We start from the raw sequence: 19,331 nt of genomic DNA on the forward strand, positions 1-19,331 counted from the left end.
GCCTGGCTGCCCAAAACCCAACCTTGTGCACCCACCCAGTCCCCCCCCAAGACAGCACTCCCCGTGCACGATACCCCCAAAGCACAGGGTCACATCCCCAGTGGGCACCGGCAGGTCACAGAGACCCCAGTGCCCGAAAGCCTCCGGGGCCACATCACCGGCATCACCCGGGATAGGGACTGGCAGCCCCAGGGCAGGCGCTGTCCCCCCCCCAGATGCACCCAGGCGCTTACAAAAACGATGGCTTTATTAGAAACCAGAGACAGAAAACATTAAAAAAATGACTATTTTTTGAGATGAAACATTTGATGCACAAAACGAGAAGGAGGAGAGGGTAACTTGGGGTGGGGGGGATGGAGGCAGGTGGCTCCCAAGGGACACCGGCACAGGGGGACATTGGTCCCAGAAAAAGCTGCAAAATCCCCTTGAGAGACCCCCAGGGCCGGGGCAGTGATCCAGCACCCACCCCAGGCAAGGGCCATGGGGCAGGGGCTCTCTGGTGCCACCTGAACCCCCCCCACCCCCAAAATCAGGGAACGGCATTTCGCTACCAGTTTTTGGGGAAGCTTTGAAGCATCCCCAAGCCCCAGCAGCCCGGGCAGCTCCCAGAGCCTGGGGGGGCCAGAGACCATCCAGCCTCCCCAGGAGAGGTCAATAAAAGCCCTTTCCCCTCCCCTGCCCATCCCAAAGGCTTCACAGTTGGGGTAGAGAAGGGGGACAGGGGGGTACACGGCCACTGCCCAGCCCCACTCCCCCCAGGCTGGGGAGGGGGGGGTCCAATGGCTCCCTGGCAGAGGAGGTGGGGGGGGTCCCGAGGGCAGATCCCCCATCTCCAAGTCCTTGCAGACAGCGGAGAAGAAAGCCAAAGAGATGGGCAGAGCCCACGGGAGGGACGCGGGAGCAGGGGACACCAGGGGCCAGCACAGAAACCTCAGCCCACTAGTGCAGTGAGTGTGTCTGTTCTCTGCCCTACCCGCAGGACAGGCAGCAGCCCTTCAGCTCCCTGCAGCCGCCGTCCGTGGGTGGTCTTCCCAATGGAGGGTCTCTGAGCCCCCTTGGAAGGCAGTGTCCAGCCGGGCTGGATGGTCCCACACCAAGGTCCTGGGCACACGTCCCTCGTGGCCCGGCTCTGCCGAGCCCCCGGGGCTGGGGCTGCACCCAAGTCCTCGCCGGGTGACAGGGAGCTGCCTCGGGTCCTGGCCGAGGGGACAGGGATAAAAGGGACCACTGCCACCCAGTCAGTCTTGCAAGAGGTGGACAAAGCTGGCTGGGAAGACTCCCGTGCGGGAGCCGTCGCCCTCGATGAAGCCAACCTGGGGGGTGCAGAGAGAGGGGGTCAGGGGGGTGGGAGTCCCATTTCGGGCAGGGGAGAAGCTTTGGGGCTGATATCCCAATTCCCAGGGGGATTTAGAGAGGCACAGCCGTGGTGACATGTCAGTGAGAGCCCCCACCAGCCCTCCTCCATGCAGAGATGGGGTAGGGGGCACCTGTCCATGCCCCCCGTTAATATCCAGCCTCCTCCAGAAGAGAACTAGGTGGAGGGCGGGGGGAAAGGGACCAGGGTTGGGACCCCAGCATCCATCCATGCCCCACTGACACTCACCCAGCTCTGCTCGTCCTCCTCCCGCGTCACCACGATCACCTCTCCCTTGGAGAAGGTCAGCTCCCGTGCTTTATCCCCCTTGCAGTCAGCCACCGCCTTCACCCGCTTCTGCCTCCCCTTGGCCTGCAAACGGGTGGGTGAGGGGGTGACAGACCCCCCCCCCCAAGGTGGGTGCAGGGATGTGACATCCCCAATCCCTCCATCTGCTACCCCAGGATAAGGGGAGCTGGAATGCTTGGGGATGCAAAGGGTGACCCCCCCATCGCAGCCCCTCTGAGACCCCCCTGAGTCATGCCACCTACCGGAACAAATCTCCTGGGCATGGGCACGGGGGGCACCTTGCCCTGAGCAGGGTCCTCGGGGCCACTGGGGCTTTGGGGGGACATGGCCGACCCCGCTTTGCCCACCATGCCGCTGATGCGTCGGTACGAGCGGGTGCTCTCCGAGCTGCCAGGGACAGCGAGGACAGTGTCACCCCCTCTCTGCTGGTGCCTTCTCCCCTGTCCCCCTTCCTGCGAGGTCCCCCAAGGGACCAGGCTCCCACCCACGGCTCCCCGAACACTGATGGAGAAGGGCCCCAGCACTCATCCTCCCTCAAACCAGCCCATCCCACCACAACTTCCAAAAAGAGAAAAAAAACTATTTGATAACTTGTAGGGGGTCTTGGTATCACCCCCTGCAGCACCTTCTCCGGGGACAATCCAGCACCCCCACGGCTGCCCTTGTCCCCTCCTGCATCCCAGGGCCAGCATCAACTCCCCTGGGGACTCCAGCTCAGGGTGGGGGACCCCTTTGCTCCACACCCCCCAGGCACAATTTGCCCTTCCCCATGCCCGGGCTGGGGGCTGGCAGGAGTTGAAGCCCACCTGCCAGCACCATGACCCCCCCAACACCCAGTGCACCCCAAGATGGGGAGGGTTGTCCCTACCTGAACTTGACAGGGGGGATGTCGGGGGCCATGCCACCCGGCGGGGGCTGCCCGGGCTGGGGGCTCAGCTCTGGCCCCCGCCGGGTGCCACTGCTGTCTGTCTCTGAGCGGGTCTCCCAGTACGCTGCTCGCCGGCTCTCGGTGGGGCTGCGGGTGCTGGGGGCTGGGGGTCCGGCGATGCCATCCAGGGCACCGGCGCTGCTGGCAGAGGGGAGGCTGCGCAATGCCGGAGCCTCCGCCAGCCCGGGGAAGTGCGGCTCCGACGCCTGCCGGGGAAGCTCAGGGCGTTCTGGAGGGGGGGACACATGATGGGGACAATAAACCTGATGTCTGGGTGAAGGGACAGACAGCCCCACCATGGGTGACCCCCTCTACACCCCAACTCACCGGTGGGACTGTGGTTGGGTTTGGGGCGGGAGCCGCCCCGCGTGGGGTTTTTGAGGGGCAGCGGCGGGGGGATCTCCTCGCTGTGGGCCCGGCGGGGCATGGGGCGCGAGGGTACCAGGATGCTCTCGTAGGTCTTGTTGGTGATGTCCATCCCCATGCAGCTCCAGCGGGTCTGGGGGCAGGCGGGCGGGGGGCTGGCGGCCAGCGGCGATGTGCCCTTGAAGGAGCGCTGGAGGGGGCTCACCTGGGGGCAGACACCCGGCTCCAGGGCTGCCCTGCTGCCACCAGACCCCCCCCAGGGTCTGCATCCGACCCCCCCAGCCCCCTCACTGGGGACGTGGGGTGTCCCGTCCCGTCCCCCCATCATCCGGCGGGTACCTTCTCCTCCAGCTCGTCCTCGCTGTCGTAGGGGAACTCCTGGGGGGGCTCCCAGTCGTAGTCGACGTGGATCTGCAGGGAGAGCTTCCCTGCCTGTGCCTGCTCCAGCTGTGGGATAAGGCAGGTCAGAGAGGACTCAGCACAGGGGGGACAGGTCCTGGGAGCCCCCCCACCTCCGTGCGAGCCCAAGGATCTCCCCCACCCCACCTACCAGCTCTTCACACTCGGTGTGCTTGAGCCTCCTCGCCACGTCCAAAGCCGTCTCGCCTGCCGCGTTCACTGCCCGAGGGACGAAAGGAGCCGGATCCAGGTTACAGCCTCGGCGCCCTGCTCCCACCAGAGAGCCCCAAACCCCCCCATCCCAACCCCGTACCCATAGTGAAGGCAGCTTTGCCCTTCAGGAGCAGCTTGAGGCAGTTGGGCTGGTTGTAGAGCGCGCCGTAGTGCAAAGCCGTGTTCCCGTCCTGTGTCACCCGGTCCAGCGTCCCCCTGCGCAGGGCCACCGGCAAGAAATTCAAGGCTCAAGAGCACACAAGCATCAGTCCCCCACACTCATATACGGTCCTTCCATGGGGAAGCAGGCAGGGGACGTGGTGAGCACCTGGGGACGCACCCGTTCTGGATGATGAAGTCCACCAGAGGAAGGGACGATCTGTCGGCGTGGCGCACGGCCATGTGCAGCGCCAGCTCGCCCGGGTCCTGCCACGAGATGGAAGGGAGAGGAGAGCTGAACCTGAGGATGCTCATCTCCCACGAGATGGAGGGGAGAAGAGAGCTGGACCTGAGGATGCTTCATCTCCCCCAGGATGGAGGGGAGGAGAGAGCTGGACCTGAGGATGCTCATCTTCCCAAGGGCACATTTCCACCCAAAGGCCAGGAAAACCCTGAGCACTGGCACCCAGAGGGGGAAAATCCATTTACGCTGCCAGGCAGAGGGAGCGGGGTGGCCGCGGCGGCGCAGGGCTCACCTGGCCCTCGGGGCTGGCCAGGGGCTTGGCCAGATCGTGCCCCTCGGCGAAGGCCTGGAGCAGGGCCAGGAGGTCGCGGGCACGAATGGCTTCCCACACCCGGTGGGGGTCGTCACGGCTGCTTTTCTGCACGTAGCGTCGCTCCATGTATTTGGCCACGATGTACTCCTTGCGGGCAGCCCTGCGGGATGGGTGGCTTGGCATCGGCTAGGATGGGCACAGAGATCAGACCCCCCCCTGCCCAGTCTCCACCACAGCTAGAGGAACCCTGGGCTCCTGCCTCCTCCTGAAGCCTTGGGATCAGGGGGAGACCTCAAAAAAAGGCGTAGATCCCCACCAAAATCCAGGCGATGACACCAGGATCAACCCCCGCCTCAATCCCCAGGCTCTCAGAGCCGATGGGCAGCGGCATGAGGACAAGGACAGACCACGCACCGTGCGCTCCTCCTCCTCCTAGCCCACCCCGAGACCGCTGACCAGTGGCCGACTCACATATCGCTGCTGGCTGAGGGCTTGGGACAGTCCTGCGTGGGCAGCGTGGCCTCCATGATCTCGTTAAAGCGGGTGTTCCCGACGCTGACAGCCAGCTGCAGCGAGAGAGGGACGGGGGGAGACGAGCCCTCTTGGCCGCGCTCGCCCTGCCCCAGCCAGATCCCCATCCCAGAGGCAGAGGGAACGAATCCACTGGATCCACCCAGGACCTTCCCAGAGCAGCATCTCCCCCGGGGATGATGCTCTTTCATGGCAGGGGAAGTCTGTTTTAAAGGGGAGCAAATCCTGGGGGGCTGCCAGCATCCCCCCCTTAGCAAGTGGCTTTGCAGAGCCCCCCCCCACTTGCCCAGACCACAGCACTGGGGGCTGCAAACTGCCACTGGGGAAACTGAGGCAAGTTTGTGAGCCCTGGAGCAAAGTGGGCACAGATGGGATGAAGAAGGAGGGATGAACTCTGGTCCCAGGAGGTTTGGGAGCCGCAGAGGGTGATTCCCAGTGGCCACAGGATCTCCGGGCTCGGGAAGCGGCTTACCAGCAGCTCGGAGGTGCTGAGGACATCCAGGGTGAGGGACTGGATGCGGGAGTAATGCACGCCCAGCTCCCGATGGATGCCGGAGCACTCGATGCACGTCAGGATGCCCAAGTTGGTGGAGAGCCAAGTGGGGTCTGCCGGGGGAGCAGCGCGGGGCTCAGCATCACCACCCAGCCCCGCAGGATGCCGCAATCCCCCCTCCCAGGTCCCCGACCCGCACCCGGGGAGGGGGACACGCCAAGCCCCGACCTACCCGGGGCCCCGCAGTCACAACACTGCTTGTTTCCCGGCATGTTCTTCACCTCGCTGATGACCAGCTTGGTGAGCTCCTGCACGCCGCCGTCCGCCCCGCCGCCCGCTGCCGCCCCACCGCCGTTGGGCTCCCCCTTGAAGGCGTTGCTCAGGGCTTCATCCTTGCTGTTCTGCAGCACCGAGACCCACCTGGGCAGGGGGGGGGAGCCCCGTCAGGAGGAAGGAGGAGGAGGAGGACGGGGAAAGCAGAGCAGGATCCGGCACCGCAAGGAGTGGGGATGGGCTGCGGCACTTACACAACACACTCCTGCTCGTCCTCCGCTTGGAAGTGATACGTCCTGTTGTCTGCAGGGATGGGGAGAGGGGGGAGAAGGTGAGGAGGGAGGATTTGGGGATGCCCAGGACAGCAGGAAGGAGCTGAAACTACTCCAAAGGGGCTGCTTTAAAATTAAATCATTGCACATCACTCTTCCATCACCCGAGCCCTGTCACAACCTCTTTTTGTCTTGAGCTTGCTAGATCTCCTTAGAGAGGTCGGTCCTTCCTCTGTAAAGGCAGCTGGGGAGATGCCCAGAGCCAGATTAGAAGGGCAAAGGGTGCCCAGGTGCTGTGGAGTGGGAAAACCCACTCGGGATGTTCTTCTCCAGAAAGGGAGTTCCCATCCGCAGCTCGGCCGCCTCCGGGTCAAACACACCCACCCCAGCCACGGCATCCCGCTCCGGGCACTCACGCGTCACCAGGTCGAAGCATTTCTTCTCCTCGGTGTGGGGCCGCACTTGGCAGGTGAGGAGGTTCAGCTTGACGGGGGGACGGTTTATCTGCAGGGCGTGAGGATGGAGGAAGGTTAAAGGACTGGGAAAGGTCAGGACGTGCATCACCAAGCACGTACCTCCGATGGCAACGCCGGTGGGACAACCACCATTCCCAGATGGTCCCTTTTGGGATAAGCAAGCGAGTGGGACCCTCTGGGACCTTTTGCAGGAGAACGGGGCTCGGGGACATCCCGGAGTCGCATCTTCTGTCCCCGCTGCAGTTCGCAGCCTCCACCGCCAGGGGGCAGCACACTCCGCCCAACCCTCTCCAGCCCCTTTGGTCTTGTCTGGAACCTCAACGCTCATCTCGCTGCTCCAGTCAAACCCACCATCCCCTCCCAGTGACACCTATCAAACATGGGGGACCCCATTTAGTATGTCGAGCCCCAGCTCGTACGAAATTTTAAGCCAGGCAAATTGGCGACCAGTTTGGGCAAAACTAAACCTGAATTCTTAGTGGACGCCAACGCTCAAAGAGTGTCTTCAAGGGTCAGGGCTGCAGCCCCCCGCTGCTCCTCACCGTGCTGTGGGAGATGGTCAGACAGCCGTACTTCACGCCACACTTCCTCTTCTGCCATACTTTGCGGATCCTGAGGAGGAGTGAGGACGCATTGCACATCCTTGATCGCCCACATCCATCTGCCTCCCAAAGCACCCACAGAAGCCCTCGGCAGAGGCCTGATGGCTTTCTGGACGTAGGGTTGAGCTTCTTGCAACTCACAGAGCACAAAATGTCCCACTGAGTGGGCTGGCCATGGGCCGTGCTGGCCAACAGCATCACAGATCTGGTAGCCCCAGTTCAGCAAAACACATAAACACCCACTCAAAACCTGGTGCCCATCACCCAGAGGTCCATTGAGAAGGTGAAGACCGCCTCTTTGCAGCTCTGAGGATTTTATTTTTCACCCTAGATGATCCCACCAGGATCCTTTCTTCTTCTACACCCAAGAAACAAGGACTTTCTTCCTCTCCCATCAGCCACACAGCTCACAGCTCTCCACAGGGAACTTGGCACTGGGCGGTTGTTCCTGGAGACCCACATCCAAGGACACTACACCCACACAGCACCAACCACTGTGCCCAGCCAGTCACCCAGAAGAGCATCGCGGGAGAAGCACCCCGGGCATCAGAGCCTACTGGGGGCCTTCACATAAGAAATGGGCTGATGACACCAAACCATCGTGGGAGAAGGTCCCCTGTACCACCTCCAAACCTCCTCCTTCCGCAGCTGCAGTTGGAGACCCACCAACCCCTAACCACCAACTCTCGGGTCTCCTCCAGCCTGGGGAAAAATCCCATTCTCCAAGCACTGATAGATGCTTAAGACCAGATGGGACCAATTACACCTGTAGACCTGTCTAACAGTGACCAAAAACCTCACACAAACACTTCTGCCTCTGGATGTCCCAGCCCTGGGGCCTCCCACAAGCACAACATTCTCCCAGCCCACAGCAACACCGGGATGGAGCCAGGAGTTCTCTGGGCAAATAATACTCATCCTCACCCATCGCTCTTCTTGTATAGAAATCCCGACTTCTCCGTCCCATACTGCTTGTTCCCCTGGTGCTGGTGGATGCTGTAGCCGCTGCCAGAGTTCTTCCTGCTCAGGTTTTCCTGAGCTCATCGGGGGAAAAAAAGCATTTAAAAAGCAAAGTGAGAGGCACAGAAGTGGTTGCTGCCACCAAGTGACCTCATCCTTATGTGGATGCAGCGCGCAGCAGAATGCCAGAGACCCCCCCGTCCCCTCCCAGCCTCCGAGCATCTCCCAGGTCTCCTGCTCTGCTCCCATGGATGTCCCCTCTGGTCCCCAGCTCCCCTTTCCCTGCTGCTCCCCATCCTCAAGTTAACCCCGGGGCACTCACCCCTCCTTAGAACCCAGCACCCTTCCGACCCTCCTTCCCAACTCTCCTCTGCCCATCCCGAGGTTTCACCTCCTTGTTCTCCAGCTGCAGGATGCTGCGGAGGGAATCACGGGTCTGCGTGAGCTGCTTCACCTCCTCTTCTTGTGCTTGGTGGAGCTGGAAAGGGAGGCAGCTGCCCTCACTGCTGCGCTGAATGCAGGCGTTCTCAGGGGCTGGCACAGGGTGGGTGGCATCTCGGGGGGCACGTCCGAGTGGTGTTGGATGGCAGGCTGGGGGACTTACCGCGTGGAGAGACACAGCGAGCTTCTCAATGAAGGGGTAGAGGTTCTGGGCAGCCTTCCAGCCATCTTGGAAGAAACTGGGCATTTATTTAACATGATTAAGATGCAGATGGGGAGGATAGAGGGGAAAAAAAAAAAAAAAAAAAAAAGATTTTTTAGAGAAAACATGGCAGGAGACCATAGCAACCCCCCTGGGAAACTGCTCCTGCTTTGTGGTTCCCCTGCTACTGGGACCTGGAGAGACCCCACCAAAGGCCAAGCCCAGCCCAAGGTGTCCAGATACCCCAAATATTTGGGGTGTTTGGGATACAGGATTGGCCTCTGGTTCAGTCCAATCTCATTTTGCTGGGGACCAGCCCTGCCGGAGGCCAGATCCTGGGGTCTCTGGGTCACATCCCCAGTCAAGGGCACGCTCTTAGCCAACACGACTGTCCCCTCCCTGCCTCAGTTTCCTCACTCGAGAGCTGGAGATGATGACATGACACCCACACGCTGCTACTCCAGCCTCATATTGCAATGGGAAAGGCAAGAGGATGTTAATCCTTGCTCCAAACACCCTCGCTACGAGCCCCATGGCTAACAGTGGAGCCGCTCGGCTGAACTCATCCCTGGAAATCTACCCAGAAACCAAATCATCGGATATATACTGAGCCAACCCCCTTTCCCCAGCCCCCACGGACACGTTTACAGCTCCTCAGGCCAACAAAGCACGTTTCAACTCCTCAGATGCAACCGAAGAGCAACAGGCTCTGCCCAGCATCTTCACCAACAGATTTATGGAGCTGGGATGGGAGAAGATGCCCCCAGACCCTCGTGGGACCTCCCAGGGGTGACGACCGACCCTGGGGACAAACCACCTTGACCTGGGCAGCACCTACTTGTGCTGAGCGTGGAAAAACTTGATGAGGCTCTGCAGGAAATCTGGTCCCTGCTTCATCTGAGACTCGCTGGCTTTCAGCAGGTACTGGAGGAGGAGAAGACACACAGTTAGGTGATGGAGATGAGGACTGGCTGGAAATATCCCAGAGGAAAGAGCAAGAGCCTGCCCAGCCCTTGCCTCCCTTCTCAGCGCAAGGGAGGAGGGTTAAAATGCTGGCTGGGTTTCAAGAAGTCGAGTCACGACGTTGGATTTGAAGGCAGCTCGCTGGGGACCACCCTCAGAAAACCTGGCTCTGGAAGTCCTCCAAGCCCTGAAAAGTTCAAGGACCAAAGCAGGCCCCCGGGGTTTCCAGCCGAGCATGCTTCTCCTGCTGCTCATTACTTCTGGAGTTAATAAATAACCAAAACTCAAGGCAGCTCACAAAGAAAAAAAACAAAAAAAAAGAAATAGCCCAAATGTTTTTTAAGACATGACCCCTTTGCTCCCAAAAAATCAGATTTCAAGCAACAAGCGCCTGCGGCACATCAGCCCCGGAGGTCTGCAGTCCTCGCGGATGTGTCCCGCGGGATGGGGAATTTCAGCTTTATGCATCAAACCCATCCATCAGCTGCTAGCAGAAAAGAAAAGACCCAGAGCCTTGCTCACCCCGAGCAAAGTAAGGGGGGGGAAGAGATTTCCCCCTGCGAGCTCCTCTCCAGGCCAGCGCAGCTGCTGGAAGATGGTTTCGAGCGAGAGGCGAGGGGAGGGGAAGGCAGCCCTGAGCTCCGGGGGCTTTCCATGGTGGGGAAGCACCGTGGCAGGATAGAGCCCCCGGGATGGAGCCTCCCGGTGCCCTGGGCACCCCTGCCCAGCAAGGTGTCACCTGGACTGGGAAGGGTTGTTAAATCATTCCGTGCAAGCTGGAGACGCAAAGCTAACGCAGCATCCAACCCAGAGCCCTGGGGTGCCTGGCGCCGACTGCACCCCCTAAACAAAGTCCCAGCTGAAAAAGACCACGTGTGCCCAGCTCCCATGGGACTTCCCTGCCCTGCCACCCACATCCTGGGGTGACGGTGGCACAGAGGGTCCCGGCCAGCACTGTCTGAGACCCATGAGCAAAGGGATGCTCCCAGTACCGCCTGGGTCTGGACCCAGCCGCACCCATCCACCCCACGGTCCCTGGGGGTGTGAGATGGCCCACGAAGGGGAGATGCAACCACCCCACACGTCACCCCTGGGGTGAAATCGGATCGTGCCCCCACCCCAGGAAGCAGCAAATACCATCCGCCTATAAACCTACATGCAACACGGCCGCCCTAGCCCCGGCCAGTCCCCTAGAAGAGCTGCCCCCCCATTTCCAGGCAGGCTCCCCAGGAAAGCAGCAGCTCTCGTGCACGCCAGCGCACACACGCGTGCACGTGTGCCCGCTCACACGCAGCCGCTCTTCGCAGGGTTGCCGGCAGCGGCCCCTCCCCGGCCGGGCTGCAGCTCCCGCGTTTCCATGTGCTGTTATTTATTTCACAGTGGTGCTATTCAAGGGAGTGACTCATCTGGCCGGGTCCCAGCTCCCCGGCCCCATGCCCAGCCCCAGTCCCACTGCGACAGGCACAGCCTCCTTCCCGCACCCCCTGCCCTTTGCCGGGGGGGGACAGACACACACAGGGCTGCACCAGGCTCCGACGCTGTTGTCTGGCCCTTGGGGACGTTGGAGACCCCTGGGACAACCCACTGGGGACTTGGTCCCTGCTCTGTGTCACTCTCAAGAGGTTTATGGGGCTGCTGGGGTGTCTGGAGCCAGGACACCTGGGTCCCCTCTTTGCTGGGGGGGTTCTAACATCAGGTCTCCATCCTTCACCTATTCACATCTCACCTCCTAAGAGCGGACCCCCAGGACCATCAGGGATCTGGGGCTGCTCATGAGCCCCCCCAACCAAAACCAAGAGCAGTTTTGAGAATAGGGCACAACAGCAAAGCCAACCTCAGGGATGTTATCCAAAAGGCTCACTTTTCACCCCAAACACCAGCCTCTGGCTTTCCAGATGAGGGATAGGAGCGGGGAGGACACGGGTGGAACCCCCAGGCGCTTTGCTGCAGGGTGACCCGTGGGTGCCATTCACAGCCACATCCCATGGGGACCCCAAGTTGGGGATGGGGTGGGGATCCCTGAGCCAGGACCATGCAGGGACATGATGGGATGGGGACAGCCAAGGGTCCCACACAGCACCCACATGGGGCTGCTTTAATGGTGGGGACGGGAACAGGCTCTGACGTCCCCATGCACATTTGAGCAGAGCGGTCCCCTATGTCCCCCCGGGGGCCAAACAGTCCCTGTCCCCCCCGGCACAGCCCCTACCTCACACATGTGAAGCTGGAAGAGCCGCCGCTCCTTCTGCATGTCCTCGGCCACCTCCGCTGTGGACGGCTCAGCCTGGATGACCCCTGCCAAGCGGGCTCGCTCCTTCTCCTTCTCCATCTTCCCCCTGCGGGACAGGACGTCGGCAGGTTGGGGACAGCCTTGCCCCGATGGGTGTCCCATGCGGGGGGCTATGGTGGGGATGGGATCAGGAGAAATATCTCCAGCCCCTCTAGCTGGGAAAGGCTAGACTGGAGCCCTCCCAATGGCAAACTGGCATCAATCGGTGCCCGGCTGCAGCCCCGGGACAAAACATCTTTGTGCGGAGCAGGATTAGGCGGATTTTGCCAGAGGCAGCGGGTTCCTTACACTTTGGTCTCGTAATCCTTCCAGGCCTTTTCGATCTGCTTCTTGGAGTCCTGCAGCAAAAGGAGAGGGGATGGCAGCCGTCAGGGAAGGCAAAAGACCTGCTGGCACTGAAAGCAGCATCCCATGGCCGAGGGCTTTGCACTGCTTCACCCTGCCCCACAGGGACAAGGGACGTCCCCACCGGGTCTTCACGCCCTACTCCAGTCCCTTCCAGCCCTCGCTGCTGCCCTCCAGCCCCAGGGATTCGCTTCTTCCTTCTCCTGGCCATGGGCACAAGCTGAGCCCCTACCAGGGGTCTTGCTGCAATATGTCCCCAAATGGGTGACCTGCAGCCTCAGAGCCTCGGGGACAGTGCTGGAGGGGACTCACCAGGCGGCCGTCCTTCAGTTGCCCCTTCAACAGGCTGTCCAGGGGGAAGGAGACGATGTTATTCAGGTTCTGCACCTGCAAAAGGTAGAGATGGGGTTACCCCGTGGATGTCCCCGCCTCAGGGTAGGTCGAGGAGCCAGAGCCCCAGGTTCTTCCCAGCGTTGGGGGTGCCCCCCCCACCCCCCGGCTCCGTCGCTGCCCCGTGAAGGGTTAAAGAGGCTGAAAGCGGGGCCAGATCCAGGCACCGGGCAGGCTGGGGCTTGTCGGAGCTGGCTGCAAGATGTCTGACGCAGGGCCCTTCCCACAAACCACATCAGCACCGCGGCTGCCAAAACCAAAGCTGTTCCTCCCCATCGCCACCCCGGCCCTGTCCCCGTCCCCCCCGTGGCACAGCACCCAGCGATGCTACCAGCCCCCCCATGGCCTCATGATGTAAAGAGCACCCCCCCCATGTCAAAAGGGCTTCCCAAAATGTCCCCCTTTCCTGGGGTTTAGGGACAGCAATGCAGCCACCGCCGTCCCCACCAGCACCATGCTGGGGTCTGCAGTGGGGACACAGGAGCCCGCTCCAGTCCTGGCGTCCCTCTATGCACCCCACAGGGCAGCACCCCGTTTTAGTGCTATGAGAGCAACTCCAGCACCCATGCGCGACCTCCCGGCTGCACCCAGATTTCTTTTAAAGGCTCCCAAGGTGTTTTGTCCCCTGCAGCATAGGGGGAGAAACCCAAATCCAGGGCACGGGACCAGCCCTGAACAAGGGGGGACAGGACACCCCGCTTCTGAGAGCTCCAGGGAGATGGGGCACCTTGATTCCGAGAGCTCTGGGGGGACTCTGGGAGGGCAAACCTGGCTTTTTGGATCTGGTCAAGGGTTCCAGCACATAATCCAGGGGGAACACGGCAGTGGCTGTTCCCACGCCAGCAGCACGTGGGGCAGGAGGTGGGGGGCCAGCGCTGCCCTTGCCCGGGAACCGGTCCCACTCCTCCACCAGGACGGTTCCCGCAGAGCCCCCCCCCAGAGCGCGGGGGTCTGGCTGGGCTGGGACAGCTGGGATGGGGAAGGGGAGGAGCGGGGAGGCCCAGACTGGGGTAACTGGGAGAGGAAGACGCCGAAATCTGAAATTCTTGCTGGGGGAAGGGCAGCAGAAATAAATCTCCTCCTTAAGCAGAGCCAGCGGCCAAAAACACCCCTTAGAGGGGGGATTCAAAAGGGACCAAAGAGGAGGCCAGCAGCATGGGACCCCCCCAGGGCTTCGCCGCTGGGCATGCACAGATGAAGCTTCCTCCAGGAACTGACTTCTCCACCAGAGCCATTCCCGTAGTTGGGAAGGCGCTGCCGGCTCGGCTTGCAGCCGCCTCTGCCTGCCTGCTTCCCGCGCGGCCACGGCTCCCCAAGGCCCCAGTGCGCAGCTCAGCGTGGCTTTGATTTACTTCTTGGCAAGCGAGATCAGAGATGCAATTGATGTGAGAAAAAAACAGAAAAAGAAAGAAAGAAAGAAAGAAAAGGAAAAAAAGAAAATAGCAGCCCCAACCGCCCATCGAATCCCAGCATCGGCGTCCCCAGCAGACCTGGCAATGGGCTGTAAATCCAGCAATGGGGCTATCAGATGGTCCTGGAGCACCGGGAGCATGTCCCTGAGCCTGGGGTGGGAGCTGGGGATTGCTGCCCGCAGCGGAGGGTGGCTAAACTGGGAGGAGGGGGGCTGCACTGAGTGGTTTTTCCAAATCCAGATGGATCCTGGAGATTTTCCCCGGCTTGGCAATAGCCGGATGCAGAGAACAGCCTGAGGTTGCACTGGAGACACCATGAACCCCACCGGGTGGTGAAAGCCTCCCCCGATCTCAGCAGTGTGCCGGGAGGATGCGGGGCAGCTCACCAGGTTCTTGAAGAGCGCGGTGACCTCGCGGGTGAAGACGGCCAGGTTGAGGAAGCCGGTGGACAGCTCGTGGTTGTTCTGGGAGAGGTGGTTGTTGCCAAAGTTCTCCAGGGCTTCGCTGTACTGCTCCTCGTTCTCCACGTGGGCTGCACAGGGAGACACCGGTGAGGGACATGGGGTGACCCTGCAGCACCCCATCCCTGGAGCTGGTCACATCATGAGGTCCCACCAGCACCCATCACCCATCTCCCCAGCCCTCCAGAGCAAAGCTGGGCTGATCCTGCTGCAGGACAGCAGTGGTGTGTCCTAAACAACCTCCCCAAGGTTCTCAAATTCTCTTCTTGCATCTTTTTAAGACAGTTTTTGGCACCCTATTACGTTGCCAGGCTGGCTGGCTGCAAGCACCCACATACCCCCAGACTGGCCAGCACCCACATCCCCCTCGCTGGCCAGCACCCATGGCCACCCCACCGTCCAGCTGCATCACGCCACGGACAGACGTGACCAGCATTGGTGGAGGATGGGACCGTCACAGATCCTGCCAGGCCGGTGGCCCGGGGATGCCCATCAGCTCTCGAAGCACAACTCACTGAGCCCGGAGATGTGAATGGCTTTCACATATTTCCTGATCCTCTGGAGTATGGCTTGGTCCCCATCCAGGCTCTGCGAAAGCGAAGAAAGAAAACAAACGGAGCTCGTTAGCCCTGCCAAGCACGGCCGCCGCTCCCCCCAGCCCAGCTGGCCCTTGGAAAGGCGGCTGCTCTGCCATGCAGATGTGCGGGGCAGTGGCCAAGCTCCCAGGGCTGGGAGAGGAGCTGGAGGCATCCCGGGGACACCAGAGCCTCAGCGTCCAGTCGGTCCCCTGCCAGGCCTGTGGTCCCCGAGGCTTTGGCTGCCAGGCAGGGCTTTGGCTGCCCCCAGAGAGGCTGGGTTCGAGCAAGACGGTAGCAGGAGATGAGAGGCTCAGCCAGCATGCCCAGCATCTCTTTGGATCCCAGCAGTTTCCAGCAACCACGGAAAATGCCTCTCTGGCTCCCGCAGGGGCTGTTTCAACCAAGGAGGGGATGAAGCGTCATGTAGCACAAACACACCAACCCATCCCCGCCAGCCCAGCACGCGTCCCCACGGCTCGGGGCCAGGCACGGTGGGAGAGACCTTCAAGGGCGCCCAGCCCCCCAAAGGGGTCCATGGCAGAGCCAAAACCGGGACCCACCTCCCTCCAATGCCCGACAGGGACCTAAATCACATAAATCCCACAACCGGGGATGCGGCTTTCCACAACCCCCCCAGCTCATGCAGGGTCTTGGCCGTGGCCCCCAGCACCGTGAACCTCCCCGCAGCCTCCACCAGCCGCATCCTGCGCTCTGCCGGAGAATTCCCCATCCCCAGCCTGATCCCCCCCCCATCCTCGCTCCATCCCTCCCTACCCAGGCAGCCCCCATTTGCCCCCACCGAGCACCAGGGCAAACTCAACCCCAACGCCAACCTGCCCGCAGAGCATCGTAGCCGAACACACGCCGGCCCCAGCCATCAGGAAAGGGTTAAGGGCGGCTTGGCTGCAGGTACCAGAGGCATGATAACAGGCTGGAAATATTTAGAGGGCGTGAACGGCAAGAAGGGCGAGGGATGAAACCGCGGAGGAATTACAATAAAGAGGCTGGCTCTCTCGCTCGAGCTCTTGCCGAAGGTTTTCGGGCTGATGTCAAGGTCGATTTCCTGACAGCGGGGTCAGCCTGGCTTCGGTGCTGCTCTTCAAGGCCCTCCTCCTTGGAAGGGATGCTGCGGATGAGCTTTGGCTGGGATGAGCCGGCTGGGAGGGGACCAGGGTGGAGGTGGGAGCCAAACCCCCTGCCCAGAGGGGTCTTGCAATGCACTTACAACAAGGAGGATGTTGGGGTGCCCCGAAGGCCCCCATGCCCCCCTCTCTGCATCAAATCTGGGTGCTCCAGGCTCTCTGGAGCCGCAGGCTGGGGCAGAAGCATCCCGTGCCCCAGAGGAGGATGCCAAGGCTGGACAACTGGACTCTCCAGGCTTGCAAACCTGGCATAGCCTCAGGAAGGGGAAACTGAGGCAGCATGAGATGCTCTGGATGCATCACCATGCAAGCGGGGGAAGAAGCTGCTCCGAGTACCCGGGATGGGGCAGCCCACCCCGGTGACAGCTCACAGCCACAGGAGGCTGAACGCAGGGATCGGGGACAATCTGGGGACAGTCACGGGGGCTTTCAGGAAGGGGTCCACGAGCTAACCGGCAGGGATAGGGCAGGCAGAGCCAAGCACCAGGGTGTCAAATGCAGAGGAAATCACTGCACAGGGCTGCCCCAGCTGCAGGCATCACCGATATCCCCGATGTACCAGGCTGGCTGCCAGGGACATGGGCCTTGGCTGCATGGGGACAGCCCTCCGGAGCGGGAGGCAGCGACGTCTGGAGCCCCCCACAGCACCCGTCACCCCCTGGCCCATCTTGGGGACGAGGGCTCCCGGTCGGGGGGAAGCTGAGGACATCGGCACAGCAGGGATGGGAGCAGGAGGGATTCCCCGTGGGGATGGAGGGAGGGAAGGACAGATCTGCACCTGCACCACAGCCACCCGGGCTCGCAGCCTGGGGACCCCGAGCAGCCACTGCCACCCCCCACCCGGCCCCGGCAGGGTGCTCAATGGGGGCCATTCTTCTGCCTCCCCCCCCCGCCGCCGGCTCGTGCCGCCTGGTGAAGGAGCCGCCGCGGGTGCCAGGGGCCGGAGCGGTGGCAGCGCTGCCCGGCCAGGAGCAGGATGCGGCACTGCCCTGGGTGCAAAGGGCAGCGCGTGGCAGGGACGTGGTATTATTTACACGGTGACGGGGTGAGCTGGGAGCCCGGCTGCCAGCTCTGCCACTGAACACGCCGGCAGCCTCTACCATGTCACCCTGCCCCAGCCTGGAGGTGCCCAGTCCCACGTGACATGTACACGGCACCCAGCCCCAACCACCAAGGGCTGGATCCGACCCTCCCAGCCCACTCCAGAGACCTCGGGTGCTGCCTCTGCAGCAGCCCCAAGGACTCCGACGTCACACGAGCCCCCTGGGAGGGGAGACCCCTCTTTAATCCCAGGAGGGAACCTGAGGCACTGAGCAGCTCCAGCCAACACCAGTATGTTTCCTTGATGGCGAGCACCAGCTTCTGGCCCTTGCCCTGCTCACTGATGTCACTCCTGTCACTCGGATTTGGGCCCAGCTCTGACATGGGTGCATGCAGTCATGCCTCAAAGGTGGCAGTGCCGTCTTGGGGACCTGGCAGGACGTGGTCACCCCTTCCCACCCAGCAGCCACTGGAGCAAGACCAGGGACCCTCGCTCCCTCTCACCCACCAAGCCATCACCCGGGATCTGGAGCGGTGATGGGGAAGACCAAGGCTCGGTTTGGTTGCAGAGAGCCTGTCCTGCTCCCCAGCCCTCCCCAAAAGTGCCACTGTTTATTTCCCTCGCCTGATGCTATCGCCCCATCAGGGCTCACAGGGCAGCAGGGGGCTCGGGCTTTTTTGGGTGGATTTCCCTTTTCCCCTCACACTGGAGCATGGGGATGCGGAAGGCCTGGCAGCGGTTCGGCCCCCACAAGAGTTCCCCGCTGCCTCCGGTGGGATGGGGGGGCTCAGCCCCATGCCCCCCATGTCCTGCACAACGGCAGCGATGACTCCCAGCTGTCAGCCATGCTCAATGGAGCTTTACTAAGCAAACTCCACCATTCTGGGGGCACGTCTCTCCCCCCATCCCCGTCCCCCTTAACCGCAGCCTCTCCCGAGCAGCCAAACGAAATTCCTGCTGCTTCCTCCTGGCTGGAGCTGCCTCCCCCTTCCCAGCTGAGAGGAAGATCCACGGCAGCGGCCAGCACGTGCTGGTGGGGATCGGGATGCTCCAACGGTGCGTCCCCAGATTTCCAGCTTGGGGACGCCCATCCCGCTGCCCCCGGGGATCCCGGCAGCTCCGGCACCTGGGGCCCCCGCGCTCCCCGCCAGCCCTGGCTCTCCTTCAAAGCCATTCCTTCGCTAAGAGGAGTTGGCAAAAGCCACGGGACCAGCTGGAAACCGCCTTTATTCCAGGCGGGAGGAGGGGGACGAAGGCACCCCGCCACCTTCGTCCTTCCCGCAAACGCTGCTGGGGATTTTGGGGGGGGGGGGGGGGCTAAAAATACTCCCCTGGCTTTAATCACAGTGGGACCCCCCCCGGCTCGGGACACCACATCACATCAGGGCTGGCTCCAAGCGTAGGAATTCGCTAGCGGCCGGAGCTGTGGGGCTGATGCTCTGCCTGGGGGGGCACCTGGACCTGGAGGCAAAAACCTTTCAAAGAAACTTTAAAGGAGAGTTTTACCCATTTCTGCAGGCCTTGGCCCCAAAAAAAAGCGTACGCTGGGGCTGCTCGGAGGATGCAAACGGCCACCCTGGCCCGGGGGTCCCAAAACACCCACTTAGGGTGACTGCCAGCGCAAACCAGGCCGTGCCAGCCTCCTCCCGGGGGTGAACCGGGGCGGGGGGGGGGGGGAGAACCCCAAAAACTACAAGCCCAAGGGAGTGATGTGCCCCCCCGGGGATGAGCACCGGGTGCCGGACCAGCACCTATGGGTGCCAGCCCAGCCCCAGCGCGGGGGGGGGTGTTCCCAGGCGGGGATCGCGTGTCCCCCCCCCAGCCCCACTCACCTCCTCCAGAGCCCCCACCGCCCCCCGGCACTTCTGCATCTTGGAGGCGAAAGCGGCGGCGGCCGGGGAGCTGAGGTCCTCGCCGGTCACGGCCAGGAATTCGGCCACGCTGAGCTGCTCGGGCATGGTGCGGGCGGCACCGAGGGGGGGGGGGGGGTGTTACCGGCAGGGGAGGGGCGGGGGGGGGCACCGGGAGCTCCCCTGCGGAGCGCCCCGGGGTGCCGGAGAGGCCGGGCTCAGCGCCCCATGCCCAGCACCGGGAGCTCCGCGCCGGACCGGGGAGGTTCTCCCTCCCCCCCCCCCTCCCCGCCGCCGCCGATCACGTGGGCGGCCCCGCCCGC

At 62.4% G+C, this 19,331-nt stretch overlaps 1 protein-coding gene across 2 annotated transcripts; it reads right to left on the minus strand.

Moving 5' to 3' along the window:
* Positions 1–248: 248 nt before the first annotated feature.
* ASAP3 (ArfGAP with SH3 domain, ankyrin repeat and PH domain 3) lies at positions 249–19,285 on the minus strand. Of its 2 annotated transcripts, none has more exons than XM_075047627.1 (26): positions 18,991–19,285; positions 14,912–14,984; positions 14,322–14,467; positions 12,446–12,520; positions 12,077–12,126; positions 11,708–11,834; positions 9,374–9,459; positions 8,497–8,572; positions 8,284–8,370; positions 7,857–7,966; positions 6,873–6,942; positions 6,271–6,358; positions 5,837–5,885; positions 5,542–5,729; positions 5,289–5,422; positions 4,757–4,851; positions 4,265–4,445; positions 3,910–3,995; positions 3,670–3,785; positions 3,508–3,575; positions 3,297–3,404; positions 2,919–3,162; positions 2,532–2,820; positions 1,906–2,050; positions 1,604–1,726; positions 249–1,313 (listed from the first exon to the last, which is right to left on the minus strand). In XM_075047627.1, the coding sequence occupies exons 1-26, from the start codon at positions 19,114–19,116 to the stop codon at positions 1,239–1,241; spliced, it is 3,015 nt and encodes a 1,004-aa protein (XP_074903728.1). In that variant the 5' UTR covers positions 19,117–19,285; the 3' UTR covers positions 249–1,238. The 2 variants fall into 2 exon arrangements, with proteins under 2 accessions (XP_074903728.1, XP_074903727.1); XM_075047626.1 differs by having other exon boundaries at positions 3,898–3,995.
* Positions 19,286–19,331: the final 46 nt, after the last annotated feature.

This window comes from Buteo buteo, chromosome 16 (genome assembly GCF_964188355.1).
Source record: "Buteo buteo chromosome 16, bButBut1.hap1.1, whole genome shotgun sequence".
In the NCBI taxonomy this organism is placed as follows: domain Eukaryota; kingdom Metazoa; phylum Chordata; class Aves; order Accipitriformes; family Accipitridae; genus Buteo; species Buteo buteo.

Bases quoted from the DNA above. Each gene is read 5' to 3' on its own strand.
- ASAP3 (XM_075047626.1), bottom strand. From the start codon at position 19,116: ATGCCCGAGCAGCTCAGCGTGGCCGAATTCCTGGCCGTGACCGGCGAG. The intron at 9,460-11,707 runs GTAGGGGCTGTG...CTCCTCCTCCAG, and splicing joins TCCAGCTTCACATGTGTGAG to TACCTGCTGAAAGCCAGCGA. The intron at 5,730-5,836 runs GTAAGTGCCGCA...CCCCCTGCCCAG, and splicing joins GACGAGCAGGAGTGTGTTGT to GTGGGTCTCGGTGCTGCAGA.